The sequence below is a fragment of the Chiloscyllium punctatum genome, chromosome 7 (genome assembly GCF_047496795.1).
Source record: "Chiloscyllium punctatum isolate Juve2018m chromosome 7, sChiPun1.3, whole genome shotgun sequence".
NCBI lineage: Eukaryota > Metazoa > Chordata > Chondrichthyes > Orectolobiformes > Hemiscylliidae > Chiloscyllium > Chiloscyllium punctatum.
In genome coordinates this window covers 76,915,387-76,936,612 of record NC_092745.1, presented here as the reverse complement: position 1 = coordinate 76,936,612, position 21,226 = coordinate 76,915,387, and the positions used below count along the sequence as shown (strand labels likewise).

The 21,226-nt window shown below is 38.9% G+C and overlaps 1 protein-coding gene across 1 annotated transcript in view; it reads left to right on the top strand.

The window, feature by feature from the left end:
* Window positions 1–21,199, top strand: part of LOC140479832 (solute carrier family 35 member D2-like protein) — a 49,621-nt gene extending 28,422 nt beyond the window's left edge. The window contains exons 8-12 of the mRNA XM_072574106.1: window positions 984–1,076; window positions 7,194–7,261; window positions 12,395–12,473; window positions 13,447–13,529; window positions 17,663–21,199. Coding sequence (XP_072430207.1) covers window positions 984–1,076; window positions 7,194–7,261; window positions 12,395–12,473; window positions 13,447–13,529; window positions 17,663–17,771 — 432 coding nt within the window. The 3' untranslated portion in view covers window positions 17,772–21,199. The remainder of the gene's footprint in view (window positions 1–983; window positions 1,077–7,193; window positions 7,262–12,394; window positions 12,474–13,446; window positions 13,530–17,662) is intronic.
* The last annotated feature ends 27 nt before the right edge of the window (window positions 21,200–21,226 follow it).

Genomic DNA, 21,226 nt, shown 5'->3' with positions numbered 1-21,226 from the left:
AGGTTGCACTGCTAAGTGGCAAATAACATTTGTGCTACATTAAGTACCAGGCATTGACCATTTTCCAATGACAGTCTGATTATCGCCCCATGACATTTGATGGCATTACTATTATTGAATCTCCCATTGTCAACATCTTGGGAGGTTGCCATTCATCAGTAACTGAGCCAACTGCATCAATGCTGGTTACCAGAGCAAACCAGAGGCTAAGCATTTTGCAGTCAGTAACTCACTTCTTGATTGCTTGAAACCTATATACCATCTATGAGGCATTGGTGAAGTACAATGGGATATTCTTCACTTCATTGTTTGGTGCAGTTCCAACGTGACTTGAAGCTCACTGCGTATCAGGACCAATCAGCTTGTTTGATTGGCACCCAATACACCACCTTAAAAATGCATTGAGTCTACTCATGATACAATGTGTGTCTCCCACCTATAAATGCAGTGCACTACCTCAAGGCAGCTCAATGGTCCTCCAAATCAGTGATCTCTACCGCACAGAAAGCTGAGGACCAAAGATGTATGGGAACACCAAGTTCCATTCCAAGCCCTACACTATTCTAACTTGAAAATGTATCACTGTTCCTTCATTGTTGTTTAGTCAAATTTTTTCAGCAATTTGTTTTTGTTTCCGATTTCCAGCATCCGTAGTTCTGTTTTTTTGTTTGCTCAGTAAAAGTCACTCCTCATTGCCAAAATAATGTGCCACCTTCGGCACAAATGTCATTATTTTTTCCCATCTTTCACACTGTCCATGCAATTAGGTAGTAAATACAATACCATTCATTTTTATGCTGAGGGTTTAAAATTTAGTAGATTGATATTGACAGTTTGAATTCCATTTCTAAATGATTGATAAGGCATCCTCCTCCTGTACAATTAAAGTTTGGACCTCAAAAGTGAAAGGCTGCTGTTACTGTATTGTCCAGATCCTCAATATTTGGATTGTGATTATACTGATTACTGTGGTTTCTTTGTAGGAACTGGGTAAATATGGGCTACTTTATTACAACGCCCTCTTTATGATTCTGCCTTCTTTGGTCATTGCATACTTCACAGGTGACCTTCACAAGGTAAGCATTTTCCAAGCTAAACATTTGATACAATTTTGATTTTTTTAAAAGAAATTAGCTCTTAAAGTAGGAGTTCCACCCTTCAGCATGTGCTACCACAAGCTACGAAGACACTCAGTGGGTCGAAGGGCTTCTTTTGAACTGTATGATTATGTGCATTAGATTGCTCTAATCAATTTTATTTCTGACTGTTGTCCCTCCCTCACTTCCTTTATTTTACTTTCTTTGTGTCCATTGACAACATTTTTGCCATTGCACCTGTCTTAACAGTCCAGACACTCAAATCTGTGTCGCCCTGCAGAAAAGTCCTAATCCTGAAACACATCAAGAATACCAACTGTAGTATTGTGTTGAGTCTGCTCACAACAAAATTATGGCCTTGTTAAGTAGATAGTCTCTCTAGACCTTGGACTCCACCCTATGGAACCATCATCTTCATCTCTAAGCCTCTGATAATTGTAGAAGAGGGAACAACTGTTTCAAACAGCCAAGAGCTGCTAAAAATATCTCGAGACATGAAGCTGTCAGTCATTGGCACCATAGGATCTCAAATTCGCACTACTAGCCACAAACAAGCTTTCTAAATGGATGACTGACATCTGATATTAGTGTGTGGTCTCTTTGCTAGTACAGGGAAACTAAATCAGCAATAATCAGTTTAATGTTCTGCTGAACTATAACAAACTTAAGTCAGAATTCTGACTGCTGGAAACAGATTGCATCCTTCTACAGAGTAGAAAAAGAGGCTTCAAGTAGAAACTAAAAGTCAGTTATGAGAATGTAACAAATAGCAGAGGGGGAGGGTAGGCCATTGGGCCCCTGCAACTTGAACCAGCTTTCAGTAAGGTCTTGGTTAAGCTATTGCAGAAATTCTTTAATGATACAAGAACACGAGCTACATGAAAGTTGGCATCAGCATCTTTGAACTCTAAAGTACAGTTTGGCTTTGGATACTGAATAATGTGTTGCTGATCTACTGTTTGTAGTGTAGCTATTGGCAGAAGTTCTCTACAGGGATGCCCTTTTATCAAAAGAAAACCTTTGCAACTGCTGTTTGTAGTAATTGTTGCATGATAGGTTTGTAGCAGTTAATTACATTTTTATATAAAGGATTCCTGGAAAATGTTAATAATACCAGAGACTCCAGTTTGAATTTCAAAATGACAGCTCAAAAAATTTATTTTTGAGAAATATAATTTGTGATGAAAATAATGGACGAATTACCAGTTTTAAAAAATGATCGGAGGTTCTTTCAGTTTACAAAGATATTTCAATCTCTGTTCTCCACCCATTTCCCACCCTTAGTTTTTAGTGCCTTTTTTCTTTTCCAAATAATTAACTTCCTTCCTCATTTCAACCCCCTTTAAATTCACAAGGTTGTCCACCATCCATGAAATCCTGTTCATTAAGGCATTCTTCATTCTATAGATCAGAAGGACTTTCTCTTTACACCCTATCCCACATTGACAGCCTTCAAAGATCTATCAATCCCAATTTCATTGCTTAAACAATACAGCAACAAAATTATATAGATTTTTTAAAAATATCTAGAACTAACCATCTCTTAGATCTGGATATAATAAAATTTGGCAGTTGTGTATGAGTGGAAGTCCAAGATTCATTGCATCTTAAAGACTTTGGTTTTAACAGCCTTTCCAATCACTTTGTTTTAATGACAGCACTTTGTTTTTGAAAAAAGGTATGAAGTGTTTTCTAGTTCTTGAGGTGACTAACTAATAGTCAAATCCATTTCATTATACCCATCAACACTGACTAAAACTAATGTTTGAGAGGAATAATGCATCTTCAAACTAAAAAGCCAGCCAAACATGAACAATTGGAAACTTCCTTCATGATTTGATGAGTGAAGAGCAACAAAATAATGACCCATCAATGTATACACTTCGTTAAAACTAAAGGTACTGGAGAAACCGATACAATGAAAGATATTGAAACAGTGTCTTTGCTAAATAATATTAACCTTCCTTGAGTATCAATGTGACATGCAGCAAAATTAGGATCATGGTGGATGTTGTGTTGATGGATTTTTGTTCAGTTTGCAATATGAACTGAAAGGAAAATTGGAAGAAGGAAGCCAGAAAATTAGAGGATTTTCCACTCAATATTACCCCTCTTTTCTCTCCAGTTGTCAGTGAACTAAAGGAGCGAACCTAAAATCGGCTCTGTTGGTTTAATTTCAGTTTAGTGAAATACAGATGCAGCATTATTAAAAAGTGACCATTTAAGTTGAATAGTACTTTAATCGTACTCCTACTGTCTTGAAGCAGTTTGTTGGAATATGCATGGAAAGCACATGAACACTGGTTTATTTGTGAAAGGCTTTCTGCTTGCAGCTGTTCTGACAGTAGAGTTGTTGAAGTAATCACTCAGACTTGATATCTGACCGGTTGGAATTTCTTCAAAAACAGTGTACCTTATGGAAAAAGGGAGCCCTGGGAGCTTTGAGTAGAATAGATCTTCTCTTTTAGAACCATAGAGTGGCTTAATTGAGCCTGTTCTTGGCAGGTTATGTGGGAAGTGCTATGGAGATTGAAAACGCAAACATTTTCAAGAGCTACAATTTTAGAAACCTCTCGTTCTGCATGGCATTGCTAACTAAAGTTCCTTTTACCTTTTTGAAACAGTTGCAGACTTTGATTGCTAGATTCTTTCTCTGAAATATTCAAAACCCTTAACTTACCAGTAGAATGTTTAGTTGGATGTCGGCCTGATGTATTTTTGTAGAATAGGGTAGAAGGACAGCTTAGACAGTTTTATTTTTGGTCACTACTTTGTGTGTTTCAGAAAATGTCCTTAAATATTAGATACCATGGAAATTATTATAATTTTTTATAATATTCTTGATCAAGCATATGTCTAATATATTTGTATAATGTGAAGCATTCAACACCCAATGGGCATCTGCTATATTTGATCATTTTCTACAGCTCTTAATGACCTCCTACAGCTCTGCATTTTGTGTTTGAGGAATAAAGTAAAGAGATGAGCTGCTTTGGAACCATAAAGATTTGATTTGATTTGCATCTAGGTTTGATTGTTACTTGGGAATTCAGTGTTCCTGTATATTGGGGGGTGTAACCTAGGGAAAGAACAATAAAATAAATGCTGCTGCATGAGAAGAACAGAATCATGCTCTTTGGCTTTTAGGGATTTTCAAATTATCTTTCATTTTTGTTGAATCCTACCTTTTGGCTTTTACAAGATGTAATACACTTTTATTTCATACCATGCAGGGATTCAGATTCATTTCAAGCCAGTTAACTTAGAGTCATAGTGACATACATCATGGAAACAGACCCTTCGGTCCAACTCATCCATGCTGACCAGATATCCTAAATTAATCTAGTCACATTTGCCAGCATTTGACCCATATCCCTTAAAACTCTTCCTATTCATAAATTCATTCAGATGCCTTTTAAATATTTGTAATTGTACCAGCCTTCCCCACTTCCAGCAACTCATTCCGTATCCCACTACCCTCTGCATAGAAAAAAGCCGCTTAAGTCCCTTTTAAATCTTTCCACCCTCACCTTTAAACCTATGACCTCTAGTTTTGGAATCCCCCACCTTGGGGAAAATTCACCCTATCTGTACCCCTCAGATTTTATCAACCTCCATAAGGTCACCCACACAGTCTCCACTTCAGGGAAAATAGACCCAGCCTCTCCCAAAGACTCAAACCCCGCAACCCATGCGACATCATTATAAATCTTTTCTGATACCTCTCGAGTTTCACAGCATTCTCCGTTTTGGTGGGAGACCAGAATTGAATACAGTATTCCAAAAGTGGCCCAACCAATATCCTGTTTAGTTGCAACATGACCTCCCAACTCCTGTACTCAATGCATTGACCAATAAAGGCAAGCATACCAATGCCGCCCTCACTATCCTGTCTACCTGCGACTCTACTTTCAAGGAACTGTGAACCTGCATTCCCTAGGTCTTTGTTCAGGATTACTCCCTAGATTAAGTGTATAAGTCCTTTCTTGATTTGCCTTTCCAAAATGCAGCACCTCCCATTTATCTAAATTAAACTCCCATCTGCCATTCTTCAGCCTGAAGGCCCATCTGATTAAGGCCCCATTGTACTCTGAGGCACCCTCTTGGCTGTCCACTATACCACCAATTTAGGTGTCATCTGCAAACATATTAACCATGTCGCCTATGTTGACATGAAAATTATTTACATAAATGACCAAAAGCAGTGGGCCCAGCACCAATTCCTGTGACATTGTTGGTCATAGGCCTCCAATCTGAAAAGCCACCACCCTCTGTCTCCTAACTTCAAGCCAGTTCTGTATCAAGAATACAGTTCTGCCTGTAATCCATGTGATCTAATCTTGCTGACCAGTCTATCATGTGGAACTCCATTGAACACCTTACTGAAGTCAATATAGATTGTATCAACCTGCCTTCATCTATCCTCTTTGTTACTTTTTCAAAATTAAGTATTTTTAAAAATCTGAGTATCACTAAAAGTAACCATATTATACATCTGGCCTGAGTGTGTATTAATATTTATTTACACAAACACCAATATTACAATTATTATGGTGCTGAAAGAAGCCTTTCAGCCCTTCATCCATGTACTAACTCTTATCTAGTAATAGTCGTCTGTCTTTTCTTCATATCTCTACACCCCATTGCTATCAGTTTTAAAATAAAACTAGAGCCCTCTTGAATGTCTCCATTAAACCTGCCTCTTCCACATCTAGTCCAATGTAGTCCATTGCCTAACAATTCGCTATGTGAAATTTTCTTTGCTGATCACCCTTGCTTCATTTGGACATGATTTTTAAATCTCTGCCCCCTCATTCTTCCTTTTATAAGTAGATCTACTCTGTTCCGCCTGCTCATGATTTTGAAAACTCCAAACATATCTCTTGGCCTCCCCTCTCTCAAGGTTGAGTAGTCCCAACTTCAAAAACAAATTGCTGGAAAAACTTGGCAGGGGTCTGCTGATAAAGGGGGAGGGAGGGGCAGGATGGTGAAGTGGGGATAGGTGAAGACAGGTAGAGGGTACAACCTGATTAGTCAATGGGAGGAATGAATCCGGTTGGTGGTAGGGAGCAGTGGAAGCATTTCTTCTTCTATTGAGATTTTGAGCTATTTCATGATGGATCATAGTTCCAAAGTTACTAATTTTGCTCCCTCATTCTTCCATTTCCTGGATAAGTAATTTTAACAGGAACTCTAGCCCACATCCAGATCTCACTCTGGGTGAGATCATTTACTTCAAGGGCTGGGAATCAAATCTGGGCTGTATGAGATTGTGATTTGCATCTCAGTGGATAAAGTTGTTGAGCCATCAAGCAAGTGGATGAGAAACACTTTAGTTTGAATAAAGGATAATTGGAGCAGTTCAGTAAAAAAAAGGCGTTTAATATAATATTGCACCTTCCACATTTTTAGAAGAGATTATAGATAGGATGGTTAAGGCGTTTAGCATGCTTGCTTTCATTGTTCAGATCTTTGAGTAAAAGAATTGGGAAGTCATGTTGAGTTTGTACAGGACATTGGTAAGGCCTCTTGTGGAGTACTGTGTACAGTTCTGATCGCCCTGTTATCGGAAGGAAATTATCAAGGTGGAGATGGTTCAGAAAAGATTTCAGGATATTGCTGGAGTGGAAAGTTTGAGTTAAATGACGAGACTGGACAGGCTGGGACTACTTTCCACAGGATTGTAGGAGGTTGAGAATTGTCCTTGGAGGTTTTTAAAATCATGATAAGGTGAATGACAGATGTTATTTTCCTAGGGTGTGGGATGTCAAGATGGTGGGGGGCGGCATGTTTTTAAGGTGAGAAGAGATTTAAAAGGGGCATGAAGGGCAACTTTTTTTTTCAAAATGTTTCATGTGTGGAATGAACTTTAGAGGAAGTGGAGGATGAGGGTACAATTACAATGTTTAAAAGGCATTTGGATAAATGCATGAATAAGAAATGTTTGGAGAGGTAGGTAAACTCAGGCAGGTGGGACTAGTTTAGGTTGGGCTTACAGCTGGTATAGACTGGTTGGATCAAAGGGTCTGTTTCCATACAGTATGACAGACTCTGACTCGCTGACTCCATTAAAGAAGCTATTGTTTTCCTTTTCAGGCAGTTAATTTTGAAGGTTGGTCAAATACCATATTTGTGATGCAGTTCTTGCTGTCCTGTGTAATGGGGTAAGTTTACTTTTTAAACTTCTGAAAGTAATTAATGTTTTATGTGTTTTACAGAGAGAAAAAAAAACACTTTTTTGCAAATGACTAGTTCTCAGTTAAGCTCATGTAGGAATACACAGTAATAAATCCATTCACATCTCGTATAGTAGCACTGAACTGTACAGAGCAAGAAGATTCAAGATTCAAATCTCTATTGTGCTAATCATTCATTCATCCATCAAAATCTACTTTAATCCTGAGGTTCATTCTAAACTTTGATTTGTAGCACCAAATGTCTGAGTACTAACAAGTATTAGCGAGTTTTGAAAAGATTTGTAGCTTGGGTTGAGGTTCTGGATGTAAATTTGCTTGCTGAGCTGGAAGGTATGTTTTCAGACGTTTCATCACCATACTAGGTAACATCAGGGAACCTCTGGATGAATCACTGGTAGTATGGTCCCCTTTTCTATTTGTGTTTGGGTTTCCTTGAGGTGGTGGTATCATTTCCTGTGGTGGTGGGTGTCATTTCCTGTTCTTTTTCTCAAGTATTTATAAATGAGATCCAAGTCAATGTGTTTGTTGATAGAGTTCCGGTTGAAATGCCATGTTTCTAGAAGTTCTTGGTTTCTAGAAATTCACAGGAAATGACATCACCAATCCAAGGGAACCTAAACACAAATTAAAATGGGCCATACCACCAGTGCGGAGGCTCACTGATGTTAAGTGATGAAAAATCTGGAAACGAACCTTCCAGCTCAGCGAGCAAACCTACATTCAGAACTAGCAATGTATTTAATCTGGAAAACATATTTTCTGTTTCTTTGTTCTGCAGTACTAGTTGTGCTCCTAGAACAGGAGTCCAGTTGTCCTGCCTTTACAGTCAGTCTGTCCTCCTCATTTGACCTTTCAGTACAGGTATCTTTTGAGGTAAATCTGCATGACACTCTTTCCTGAGGCCAGTTTATCCTTGTAGTCATTTGCCAGAAGTAATCCAGATGTGATCTGATCAAGTTTAAATATAACTGAAGTATAATCTCCACTGACTTCCATTCCAATATGTTTAAGGTAAAGACCAACATTTCATTACATTTTTTGATTAGTGTCTTGCATGAGCTTTAAGTTATTGCCATGCTGAATTCCACTTGCCCATTGGTCTTCAGAATTTTATTGGCATATAAAATATATACAAAACAATCTAAGCAAGTTGTGAATAGTGTCATGAGGCTTTTTACATAATTGTGCACAGTAATAAATGATATAGTAGCAGAGATAGAAGGATGGCTGAGAAATAGAAAGCTGTCGAAGCAAATGAAACTTTGTCACACTTTGTGACCTTATTCTGTACACATAAGTGAATCTTATTCACATTCTTTTTAGAAAGAAGTTGGTACATTATGGGGTGAGGGCATCACTGGCTAGGCCAACATTTATTGCCATCTTGCCCAGTTAGTAAGTACATGAATAAGAAGGGATATAGGCCAAGCACAGGCAGGTGGGACTAGTTTACTTTGGGATTATGGTCAACATAGACTGGTTGGACCTAAGGGTCTGTATAACTCTGACTCACTTTTGAAGTTCAGTCACAGGTGTAATGTAGAGGGAGTTAGCAGTCAATTTACAAAGAGCTACCATAAAATAAAGATACTCTCTTCCATTGATGTTGACTGAAGAATTAATATCATCCAGAAAATTGGAGTGAACAGCAAAACTGTAGACACTCAGCAATTCTGACAAAGCAGCAATTCCTTTAAAGTATGAACCCAGATTATCTGCTTAAATCCATGAGGTGGAATTTACGTCCCCAGCCTCTGAGGAGAGAGTGCCGCTAGTGATTTAAAATTGTCATCTTAAATTAGTTTGCGGCAAGCTACAAGACTGATATCCTAGCTGGTGACCTCATCAGAGTAACTATGAAAGATATTATTGTGAACATAATCCTTTTTTAAAACTTTTAAATGCAGAATGCAGCACTGAATTATAAAACAAAAAGTTGAACCAAAAAGCAAAACCAGATTAATGTCTTATTTCAATAGTTTTGTACCAAGCAGTATAATCTATAGACGTTACAATGCTGGAAGTGCTCAATAGGTCAGGCATCACCTGTGAAGAGAGAAGCAGTTGGTTTTCAGATCTGTGGCCACTCATCAGAATTGAAAAATCTCATGTAAGCAGAGAGGCAGGAAAAGGGACAGAAGGGAAGGAAGAATGATATGGAAGGAATGAGTGCAAGGCAAAATGGAGTGTTAAGGGCATGAGCTCATGATCAAGAGGAGCTATAAATGGCAACAGCAGTCATTTCCATTAAATGATTAAAAATAGGAGCAGTGGTTATGATCTGAAATGATTGAACCAGGTGTTCGCTCTGCAAGAAATAACTGAATGTAAAATATTTGAGGTTTGCATTAAGATTCAGTAAAATACTGAGTAAGGTTGCAGATATTGAGGTCATTGTTTGGAGTACAGCAGAGAATTAAATAGGTAAAAGGGCTCATCAGACTAGCTGTGTGCTGTGAATTGATTCCCAAAAATTAAAGGTAAGACTGAGAAAAGTTTCAAATAGATTATTGTTAACTTCATTTGACAATGTAATACAGATATGGAGACTCATTTATTCTGAAGTGATTACATATTGGATCTAAATAATGCAACATCAGCATCGAAACATTTGAATAAAATCATGATTCAGGAGATTATTTAACCATTTGGCCTACTTTTGACCTGCAATGGGACAAGATCCTGAAGGCAGAAACTGGCAAGTTCATGTCTAGACAATCCATTCGTGTCAAGGAACTGAATATAGACATTGGCGGAGTAGAGTTATTACTTTCTGTATTCATTATGTTGATAGCAATCACTCATTTACAAATCAGGAATTCTATACTTTTGTTTTGCCATATTTTGGTGACATCAAACCAAAACAGTATCCATCCATTCACCCCTCCCCACCATGTAAAAGATGCCACAGAGTTGTTCAAAGGATTCTTTCTTGCTGCAGTCATCACATTATTTATGTGATTATACCAAATAAGTATCAGTGATACGCAAAGCACAGATTTTACTTTCCTCTTATCATCCCAAATATTGAATGATCAAATATTGCATGAGGAATGGAACTCAGCATTGTGCAATCTTCAGCGAACATTATCACCTTGCACCTATATTATGTGGCTCACATACTGCTAATGTAATTTAAATCTATAGTCAAACTATAAGGTGAATTCCCTATTGTCCAAAATATTTCTTATATCCATAATTTTGCATTTTACTGAAATTCTAGTGGTAGCGGTAGCCTTGATTTTTGGCTATAAATTGTGGCAGTGTTTTATGTATCAATATTTGCATCTCTAGATTTTCAGTTATATAATACGTTCACCAAATCGAGGACAGTATCTGTTTTTGTTCTTGATTCCTTCACTTGTAAAGTTCCATGTATAACTGTAGTCATCTTTCACTTTGCCTAAGTGGTCATTCTTCATACATGAGATGAGAACATTTTCATCAGCAAATATTCATAGCCAAGTTTGCTTTCCTTTGTTTTAGACATGCCATCGAAGTTTTCAATCTGCATTCACCAATGAGATGCTTACCTTCCAGGGTGACTGAGGGTACTAATGATTGGCCAATTGAGTGTGTGTCAATGGAAGGGTATTGGTTGGGTCAGTGGGGGAGGAAGAAATGGTGGGCTTGGAGGCCTTGGTCATGGCGTGTGGATGTGTATAGGGACTGGATGTCCTTGGTGAAGATGTGTTGGGGGCCAGGGAAACGAAAGTCACTGAGGAGGTGGAGGGCGTGGGTAGTGTCCTGAATGTATGTGAGGAAATCCTGGACCAAGGGGGACAGGACGTTGTCAAGGTACGGTGGGGCAGAAGCAAGCTGAGACGATGGGTTGACCGGGGCAGTGAGGTTTGTGAATTTTGGGTAACAGAGAACCAGGCGGTGTGGGGATTCCGGACTGAGGTTGGAGGCAGTTGGTGAGAGATCGCCTGAGGTGATGAGGTTGTGTATGGTTTGGTGATGGGAAGTGATGTCATGTTCGAGGGAGCAGTAGGAAGTGTCTGAGAGTTGGTGCCTGGCTTTCAGTGGTGTAGAGGTATGTGCGCCAAACCAACACCCCCCCCCCCCCCCCCCCCACACACACACACACACACACACACACACACGCGCGCGCGCATGCTCTGGTTTGATGGTGAGGTTGGGATTGGAGCGGAGGGGTGGAGCGTTGCACGTTGCAAGGGAGAGGGGCTTGGACAGGTTGAGATGATCAGTGTCACAGCAGCAGTTGGGGACGGAGATTGAAGACCGGTAATAGACCAACCCGGGGAGTCCAGGTCGATGGGGTATGATGGAGGCAGGAGAAGGCGTCCTCTGAGGGTGGGTGGGAGTTCTGATGGAAAATGTAAGCACGGATGTGGCGGTGGAAGAAAAGCTCGATGTCGCAATGCATGTTGAACTCATTGATCCGGGATTGTAGGGACTTTAATGAGGACTGATTGATCATCCTCTGAGTGGGAGGTCTGGGGGGATTGGTAAAAGCGTGGTAGGGCTGGGAGCTAGGAACTGGAGTTGGGAACGGAGGTGGAATGGGTGTGGTTATGCTGCCTTTACCGACTGTGCTTTTCCAGCACCACACTTTTTGTCTCTGATCTCCAGCATCTGCAGTCCTCGCTTTCTCCTACTAATGTTTGCAGAGCTTTTTACTGATGTTCTGCCCGATAAATGGATCCTGAAACCTATTAAGTTTGCTTTGATCTGCTGCTGTCAAGAGTTTGAGAAGTGATATTTTGACTGTGTATTGGTTACCTATCACTTACAATGTTTCATTTGGCAAGGTTAAAGAAAATGTAATGATGGCAAGTATTAAGTGCTACTGTCACCTATAATGGGTGCACAAGGAGACTGATATTTGGAGTTGGGGTGGGGTTGGTTCCTGGTTGTGAATATGAACAGTTCAACTACCAACCCTTTCATTTCAATGCTGGATATACCACATCTGAAAGAAATTTAATTAAATGGATAACCCATCAATGTCTGATAAGGATTGTTCTGTTTCTGAATTTGTAAAAATTGCATTTCAGTATGGAATAAATTTTTGTATGTTTGTAAAACCATCAGAACACTTAACTTTCATTTCACTCTCTTGTTTTCTTTCTATAGGTTTATTCTCATGTTTTCTACAGTTCTGTGCACTCAGTATAATTCTGCTCTTACTACCACAATTGTTGGCTGTGTTAAGGTAAGATGAAACATTTTTTAAAAGAATCAATGATACGTTTTCATTCTTAGTGATATTTTGAGCTAGTTATGCTGTAGTTCTGTGCCTGTTGCAGTGTTCCAATATCAAGTGCTAATCATGTGGAAAGTAGAAGCAAGTGGTCTAAGTACCTCACCATAGAGATGGTAAAGTATGGATCCTAAGTCTAAAAGCAGTTCCATGCTTATTTAGCAATTGTCACTGAAAAGATGTGTTTATTATCTCTTTCCTCCCTGTTACAGTCCAAGTCTTTAAGCACAGGTGTTAATTTTGTGGCAAATCTTTATGGTATTATACATTTTAATGTACTAAATGTGCTTCATAATGGGCTTTGAAAGTGGGAGATATGTTTTTATATGGTTCCACCGTAGAAGCATTTTTCATCAGCATATACAAGACCAAAGTACAGTATTTAGGGTGAGAGGATAAGCATATTGGATTCAGATTTTCCAAATGAAAGGAAACTGGAAAAGCTTTTGTGCAGGGTCTGAAAGACTACTCATTGCATCTTAACTGCATAGGAAAATGGAAGCATTAACTTTAACATTACAGTGATGTTATATAATGTCTTTACAAATGTAGAAAGAGAAGAAATTGTTTTGAATTGTAAATGCCAAGTTAATTCTATTTTCATTTCAATACCACCATTTTAATTCTGAATTTATCTCTCAAACAGTTTGTGACTCTTTAAATTATTTTTAAAAATGTAATTGGTAATCTGACTTCACTTGTCCAAGTGATATATCATGTGGAGCAGACAATCTTTTTGGAAACCAGATTAAAACATTACAAATATGCTTGAGTCAGGTAAAATGTTTAATGTTCAAGCATGATCCATTCTGCTCCATTTCATATATCGCTGAACCACCTATATTGCTCCATTTTCTCAAAAGCAGATGCAGCCATCTTACATTTCTTTAAAAGTTAGTACATCAAAATTTTGTTACCTCCTCAGAATATTTTGGTGACTTATATTGGAATGTTTCTCGGTGGAGATTATATATTCACGTGGACCAATTTCATCGGGTTAAATATTAGGTGAGTGACAAGCTTCCTGATTTGACAATGGAAAATAGAAATACATTTTGCATGATTTGATTTTGATTTATTATTGTCACGTACTGAGATAGTGAAAAGTATTATATTGCATGCTAACCAGACAAATCAGAATTTGCATAAAAACATCAGGGGTTGGTGCTGGGCCCATTGCTGTTTGTTATCTCTATCAATGATTTGGATGAGAATGGCAAGTCATGATTAGTAAGTTTACAGATGACACTAAAATAGGCAGTATTGTGGTCAGTGAGGAAGGTTATTAGAAATTGCAGCAGAATCTTGATCAGTTGGGGCAATGAGCTGAGCAATGGCAAATGAACTGTAACATAGACAAAGTGTGAGGTCTTGCATTTTGGAAAATCAAATCAGGCTAGGAGTTTTATGCTGAATGGTTGAGCCTTAAGGAGTGTAGTAAACAGAGGGACCTTGAAGTTCAGGTGCACGATTCTCTGAAAGTGGAGTCACAGATAGACAGGCCAGTGAATAAAGCTTTTGGTACACTGGCCTTCAGTCAGGGCATTGAATATAGAAGTTGGAAGTTATGTTTAGTTGTACAAGATGTTGATGAGGCCGCACTTTGGAGTATTGTGTTTGGTTTTGGTCACCTTGCTATAGGAAGGATGTTATTAAACTGGAAAGAGTGCAGAATAAATTTATAAGGATGTTGCTCGGACTCAAGGGTCTGAATTATAGGGAGAAGTTGGACAAGCTTGGACTCTTCTTTAGACCGTAGGAGACTGAGGGCATATGGATCTTAGTGAGAAGCGTGGATAGAGTGGATGCACTCAGTCTGTCTTTTTCCTAGGGTTGGGGAATCAAGGGCAAGTGGGCATCAGTTTAAGATTGGAGGGGAAGGAGTAAAAGGGAACCTGAGGGGCAACTCAGGTAGTGCGCATGTGGAATGAGCTGCTAGCAGAAGTGATTGTGGTGGGTACATTAACAACATTTAAAAGGCAAATAGATGGATAGGAAAGGTTTCGAAGGATTTGAGCCAACTGCAGTGAAATGGGGTTAGCATGGCTGGATATTTTGGTTGGCATGGACCAGTTTAGGCCAAAAGGCCTGTCTCTGTGCTGTAGGACTTTATGACTCTATCCTGGTAATAGAACAGAATGCAGAATGTACTGTTACAGCTACAGAGGTGCAGAGAAAGATCAACTCTAATATGAGTGTCCATAAATCTCGTAACTGGGGGAAGAAGCTGTCTCTTGTATCTTAACGGTGGAAGAGAGTATAACAGAGGTGGGAGGAGTCTTTGATTGCCTTGGCTGCTTTCTCGAGGCAGCAGGAAGTGCAGGAGGAGTCAATGGAAGGAAGGTTGGTTTTCGTGATGGACTGAGCTGTGTTCACAACTCTAATTTCTAGTGGTCTTGGTAAAGCAGCTGCCATACTAAGCTGTGATGTATCAAGACAGGTAATCCTCAGGATTTTTCATAGAGATTTCTGGTAGTGTTCCAGTGCTTTAAGGTACCTTTCATGTTTCATATAGCAGTGTGGGAAAGTCAACAGCTTTGTAGACCAGAAGTTTAGTCTGGATCTGTAGGTCATGGTCTTCAAACACATTTCTTCTGAGTTGGGCAGAGACTCCATTGGCTCAACTCAGACAGTGTTGTATTTCTGCATCGATGTTGCCCTTGAAGGAGAGAAAACTGCTGAGGTATGAGAAGTGATTCCCATTTTCAAGGGGATGGTTGTTGACCACCATTATAGGAGGGATAGAGGAACTGTTGGGGGGTGGCTGATGGTATACTAGGATTTTTTTTGTATGTTAAGGGTAAGGCCTAACTTCTATGCCTTAGCACAGCCGTCCAAGATGCACTGCAGAGTGCACCAAGATGGCATTCGTATCAGCATATTGAAGCTCCACGATGGAGATGGTGGAGACCTTGGCTTTGAACCTATTAAGGTTGAACAGGCTACCGTGCATACAGTAAAGATTTGAATTCCCTTGAGCAGGTTTTGGCCAGTGAGATGCAGGATGGCAACAATGAAGGTGATGAACAGGGTAGATGCGATGATGCAGCCCAGCTTGACCTTCCAGTCCACAATGGAAATATCAGACTCCAGTCCACAGTGACTAAGCACTGTCACATGTCATCATACAGCAGCTTGAGCATCCTGATGAACCTATCAGAAAGTCTAGTGGTTAAATGTGTCAAAGGCCTTGGTCGATGAAGGCCATGTAAAGCAGTTTCTGTTCCTGACATTTTTCATGTAATTGATATGTGAAGCTCATGTCTTTTCTTCTGGATAGGCAAAAGCCACACTGCAAATCAGGGAGTATTTTCTGAAATAATGGGTAAAGTCTGCTGGTAAGGACATGTGCAAGTACTTTTCCAGTGGTTTGACAGACGGGAGATGCCTCTAATTCTGTCACTCTTTTTGAATATGGTCGCAACTGAGTGTCCCGAAGCTCTGGGGGAGTTTTTCTTTGAGCCAAGTCTTCAAGAGCAAAGCTGCGGGCCTCCCTCCATTAGGATCTTTGCAGGAATCTCATCAGGACCAGCAGCCTTGTTCATTCTTAGGCTGCTTATGGCATCTTGTACTCTTGGAAACATGATTGGCTTGGACTAGTTGGACCAAAGGATCTGTTTCCATACTGAATGCCTATGACTCTAGGATGCTTTCTATGGTGCATTTGTAAAAATTGTTAAGAATCATTGTGGACATGCTGAATTTCTTTAGTCTTCTGAAGTGGAGGCATTGGTATACTTTCTTGACTGTAGCCTCAAAGTGGATCAACCAGGAAAGATCGTTGGTGATGTTTACTTCTCAGAACTTGAAGCTTTCCTCCACCTTATCACAATTGATACAGGGATGTATCCTCCACGTCGCTTCCTGAAGTCGACTAGTTCCTTTGTTTTGCTGGCATTGAGGAAGAGATTGTTGTCTTCATACCATGTCACTAAGCTGTCTATCTCCTTCAGGTACTGTCTCAGCGTTTGAGATGCAACCTACCACATTGGTGTCATCAGCAAATCTCTAAATTGAGTTAGAGTTGAATTTGGCTCAACATTCATGAGTTTGTAAGGAGTGTAGTGAGGGGATGAGTGCACTGCCTTACAGGGCAGCAGTTTTGCCAGGATTATTGTGGAAATGGTGTTGTCGGCTATCCTGACTGATCGCAGTTGCGGGTCAGATTTTTTTGTCATGTTTTACAGTTCTGAATATCTATACCCGTGACTGTGAATTGTAAGAAACAATTGGTATTGAAGATCTTTTCCCCTGTATCGGCATGATGCAAATACTACATAAGCTACATATTCCACATGTAAACACTTAATAGAAGGCTGAAGTTGATAATTCTTTCACAAGAGCAAGGTACCACAAGTAGCAATGGGATTATAGACTAGCTGAAAACTAAAGTGACTGAAGAATTTCACTAGAACTCTTGGTTTAATATCTCATCACATGAGTACTGTTATGAAGCTTCAGACTAAATTATGTGGTCATGTTTTGGAGTGGGACCTGAATCCACAGCCATTCTAACACAAAGCTTTTGTGACTATTTGTGAAACTTAGCACCAATACATAAATGGCTTTGTATTGTTCATCCTCGATTGACCGTCTGCATACTTTACTGTTGCAGTATTCAGTTCTCAATGCAAAGGTCATAAGATGATTTAAAAGTATAAATCACTCAAACAGTTATGCATCGAAATTGGGGTAATCTGGAAAGAGCAAATCCAAATTCAATCCTGTGCACATTAAAAATAGGTGTATCTTTTGGAATTTGGTAATCCTCACTTTCGTTGTTATCAATTCATCTTTCCAATGTTGACCTCAAACTATTGCAAGTATTCAAGAATGTGTTTCACTTGTTGTTTTCAGGGTCATAAAAGTGTAATTGAAAAGCAGACTACTGCAAATGCATTAAATCTGAAATAAAACCAGAAAATGTTCAAAGTACTCAGCAGAGCCAACAATATGTTTGGGGAGAGAGACTAACATTTCAAATCTATTGTCTTTCATCAGAATGATACCATTGACTTAAAATTTTAACATTGTTTCTCTCTGTACAAATTCTACCTGACCTACTGAGTGTTTCCAGCATGTTATGTTTTTACTTAAAGATTAGACTGGTTTTCATGATATTTTGTACATTGCTTTGACAGTATTGCCGGAAGTTTGGTGTATTCTTACATTACATTCACAGAGGAGCAGTCGGTCAAGACATCAGGAAACGGCAGCAGTGTGGACATCAAGGGAAAAGTAGCTGTATGAACAGGAAAGATTGACGGAGATATCTAATTTTCATGTTCTACTGATTTTAGTTTTTTAAAAGAAAATGTAGAATTATAAATCTGTAATAATCTATTAAAGAAATTGTAGGTGATTTTGCAGTTTTGGTACGTTGATATTTCCAGGACCAAAAACGTTATTATCAAAGGCCCCTCTTTTTACTAAAGCATCAGTAGTTGAGGGCATTGCCGCAAGTTGCTCTTCATCTCCATTCTAGAGCTTCAAAAAACAGTTCCAACTCAACTTTTTAATCTGTTTTCAATTGTATATGGTGTGCCTCTAACAAGTATACCATGTGCAGATCTAAGAATTGATTACTGTACTTTCTGGTAACTACCTTCATGAGTTTCTCCGCTCACCAATTCTCAGCATCTTTTTGATTCTCCATCTGCAAACATAAATTTTAAACTAGGGATTTCATTTGGAAGTGTGTGGCAGGTCAACTGTTGTTTGTTGGTATTGCTGAATATTAATCAGCTTTTGGTCCTCATGTCAGGTAAATTGCATGTTGACTCTTTTACAGAAGACCACTGTTTAAGAAACCTGTGCAAAATGTGCTCTATTGAGTAGAAACACTTGTAATATTCTATATTTTCCAATTTCTTATTGCAGAATTGAGCTTGGGAAATAAGAATATAGACACAAAGTTGCCATTTCAGTGTAGCATTTGCACACATTCAAAGGAAAACATCATATGATTTTTAGAGTTATAGAAATCTACAGCATAGAAACAGACCCTTCGCTCCAAACCGTCCATGCTGACCAGATATCCCAACCCAATCTAGTCCCCCCTGCCAGCACCCGGCCCATATCCCTCCAAACCCTTCCTATTCATATACTCATCCAAATGCCTCTTAAATGTTGCAATTGTACCAGCCTCACCACTTCCTCTGGCAGCTCATTCCATACACGTACCACCCTCTGTGTGAAAAAGTTGCCCCATAGGTCTGTTTTATATCTTTTCCCTCTCACCCTAAACCTATGCCCTCTAGCTCTGGACTCCCCAACCCCATGGAAAAGATTTTGCCTATTTACCCTATCCATGCCACTCATAATTTTGTAAACCTCTAGAAGGTCACCCCTCAGCCTCTGACCTCCAGAGAAAACAGCTCCATCCTGTTCAGCCTCTCTCTACAGCTTAAATCCTCGAACCCTGGCAATATCCTTGTAAATCTTTTCTGAACCCTTTCAAGCTTCACATCTTTCCGATAGGAAGGAGACCAGAATTGCACGCAATATTCCAACGGTGGCCTAACCAATGTCCTGTACAGCTGCAACATGACCTCCCAACTCCTGTACTCAGTACTCAGACCAATAAAGGAAAGCATACCAAACGCCATCTTCACTATCCTATCTACCTGTCACTCTACTTTCAAGGAGCTGTGAACCTGCACTCCAGGGTCTCTATTCAGCAACACTCCCGAGGACCTTACCATTAAGTATATATGTCCTTCTAAGATTTGCTTTCCCAAAATGCAGCACCTCGCATTTATCTGAATTAAACTCCATTTGTCACTTCTTAGCCCATTGGCCCATCTGGTCAAGGTCCTGTTGTAATGTGAGATAACCCTCTTCGCTGTCCACTACACCTCCAATTTTGGTGTCTTCTGCAAACTTACTAACTGTACCCCTTATGCTCACATCCAAATCATTTATATAAATGACAAAAAGTAGAGTACCCAACACCGATCCTTGCGGCCAATATTCCTTTAATCATGAAATGATAGATGTATTTTTGAGTTGTGAAATGGCAATTCATAATTGAAAATAATTTCTCAAAATACTGAACTGATGGAAGTAGATGCAAAACTTAAAAAAAAATTTGTATTTGAGTAGATGTTAAAAGCTTGTCAGTGTATAAGTTTGAATCATTTACAGTTTTCCAACTGTAGGTGGTTCATATATTATTGGCTCTGTGGAGTCACTTAAAATGGTTGTGTTAAATGGGTCTGAAGAATTTGGTAAATCTTTCCTAAAACTTGAAAATTACAATCTGGTTCAGATTAAGGGCGATAGAGCAGGTGAGAGTCATTCAATATCTACCTATCTTTCAGTTCTCTACTTTTGAAGATCTACTTAATATATTAACTTCAACTCCTGCTGCCTGAACTGCTGTGCTCTTCCAGCACTACTAATCCAGAATCTGGTTTCTAGCATCTGCAGTCATTGTTTTTACACTTTGGTCTAAATCCAGATGCACCAGAATGTATGGCAGTTGTTCTGCAGCCCAGCAACTTGCTCAGAGATCTGTATGTGTTGTGCAAATAATGGGCTAATTACTTTGTATACAGTGTATGTGAAGTGTAAAATTGCAGGCTCCTGTGGATCATAATGTAGTCAAGTGCATGTGCGGTATTTTAATGACTTTCCCAAAATTTCAGTTTTCTTAAATGTTTGAGCAAAGTGGGTCTCCCAGTGATATTTCCTAATTATGATTTTGTGAATGCAGTTGAGTGAATTAAATTGATCATGCATATTTACAGGTTAAGTAGGTCCTATGGACTTAAGAATCTGCACTGCCCAAACGTTGATGACTCCAGTTACAATGTGGCAACATTTGCTTTTGTGCAGCACTAAATGTGCTTATGAATTAGTACAAGAAAACTCCTTGTAGAGCTTTCTTGTAGTCTGCCAAGATATTACTTGTTTAGTAGTGGCTGGTTTCAGAAATGCTGCTTTTAGTACTTAAAAAATTCAGATGTTGGTCTTGGTGATGTGTAAAAAAAGTTGCATTGTTCAATGTTGTAAACACTGAAGTGCCTAGATATTGGTTAGAGCTGACTTACAAACACTTAATATATACATTTAACCTATCCAAATGTAGATGTAGTTTGGTTCAGATATGTATAGATATTTTATAATTTAGTAACAAAGTGAGTCAGAAATAGGTTTTTGCTATTGTGTGTTCTAATAATTTTACTTATAATGTTTTACTATTTTTGTTGTGATTTGAAATTTGCTTGATAGGTATACTTTGTAATACTTTTTTATGGCTTTGATTTGGGTAACTCTTCAGCCTTTTGAGAACTTCAGCTTTTTACATTCTGTAGCTATTATCATCTGAAAACAGAGACAAAAAAACCCCTTCCACAACTTAAACTTCATGTTTTGTGAATTTTAATGAAAAAATTCATATTGATCAAAAGATCAACTTGAAAATGTGGCAGTACTTTAAATCATGGGTTAAGAGTTAATTTTATGTTCTCAAATGTGAAGATTTGGGCAAAACTGGTGCCATTGGAAGAAGGGAATGTGTATCTTTAGGATGATGATGCATAATTATGTAGCAGTTAATTTTAAATTCAGCTTCAGCAGAAGCTGACTACAATCACTTTGCTCTTTACAATACTTTTATCCAACCCAGTGGTGCTCATGAATTTCAATAAAATTGAACCTTTGATTTGTTCCAAGTTTCTGGTTCACCAGAATAAATAATT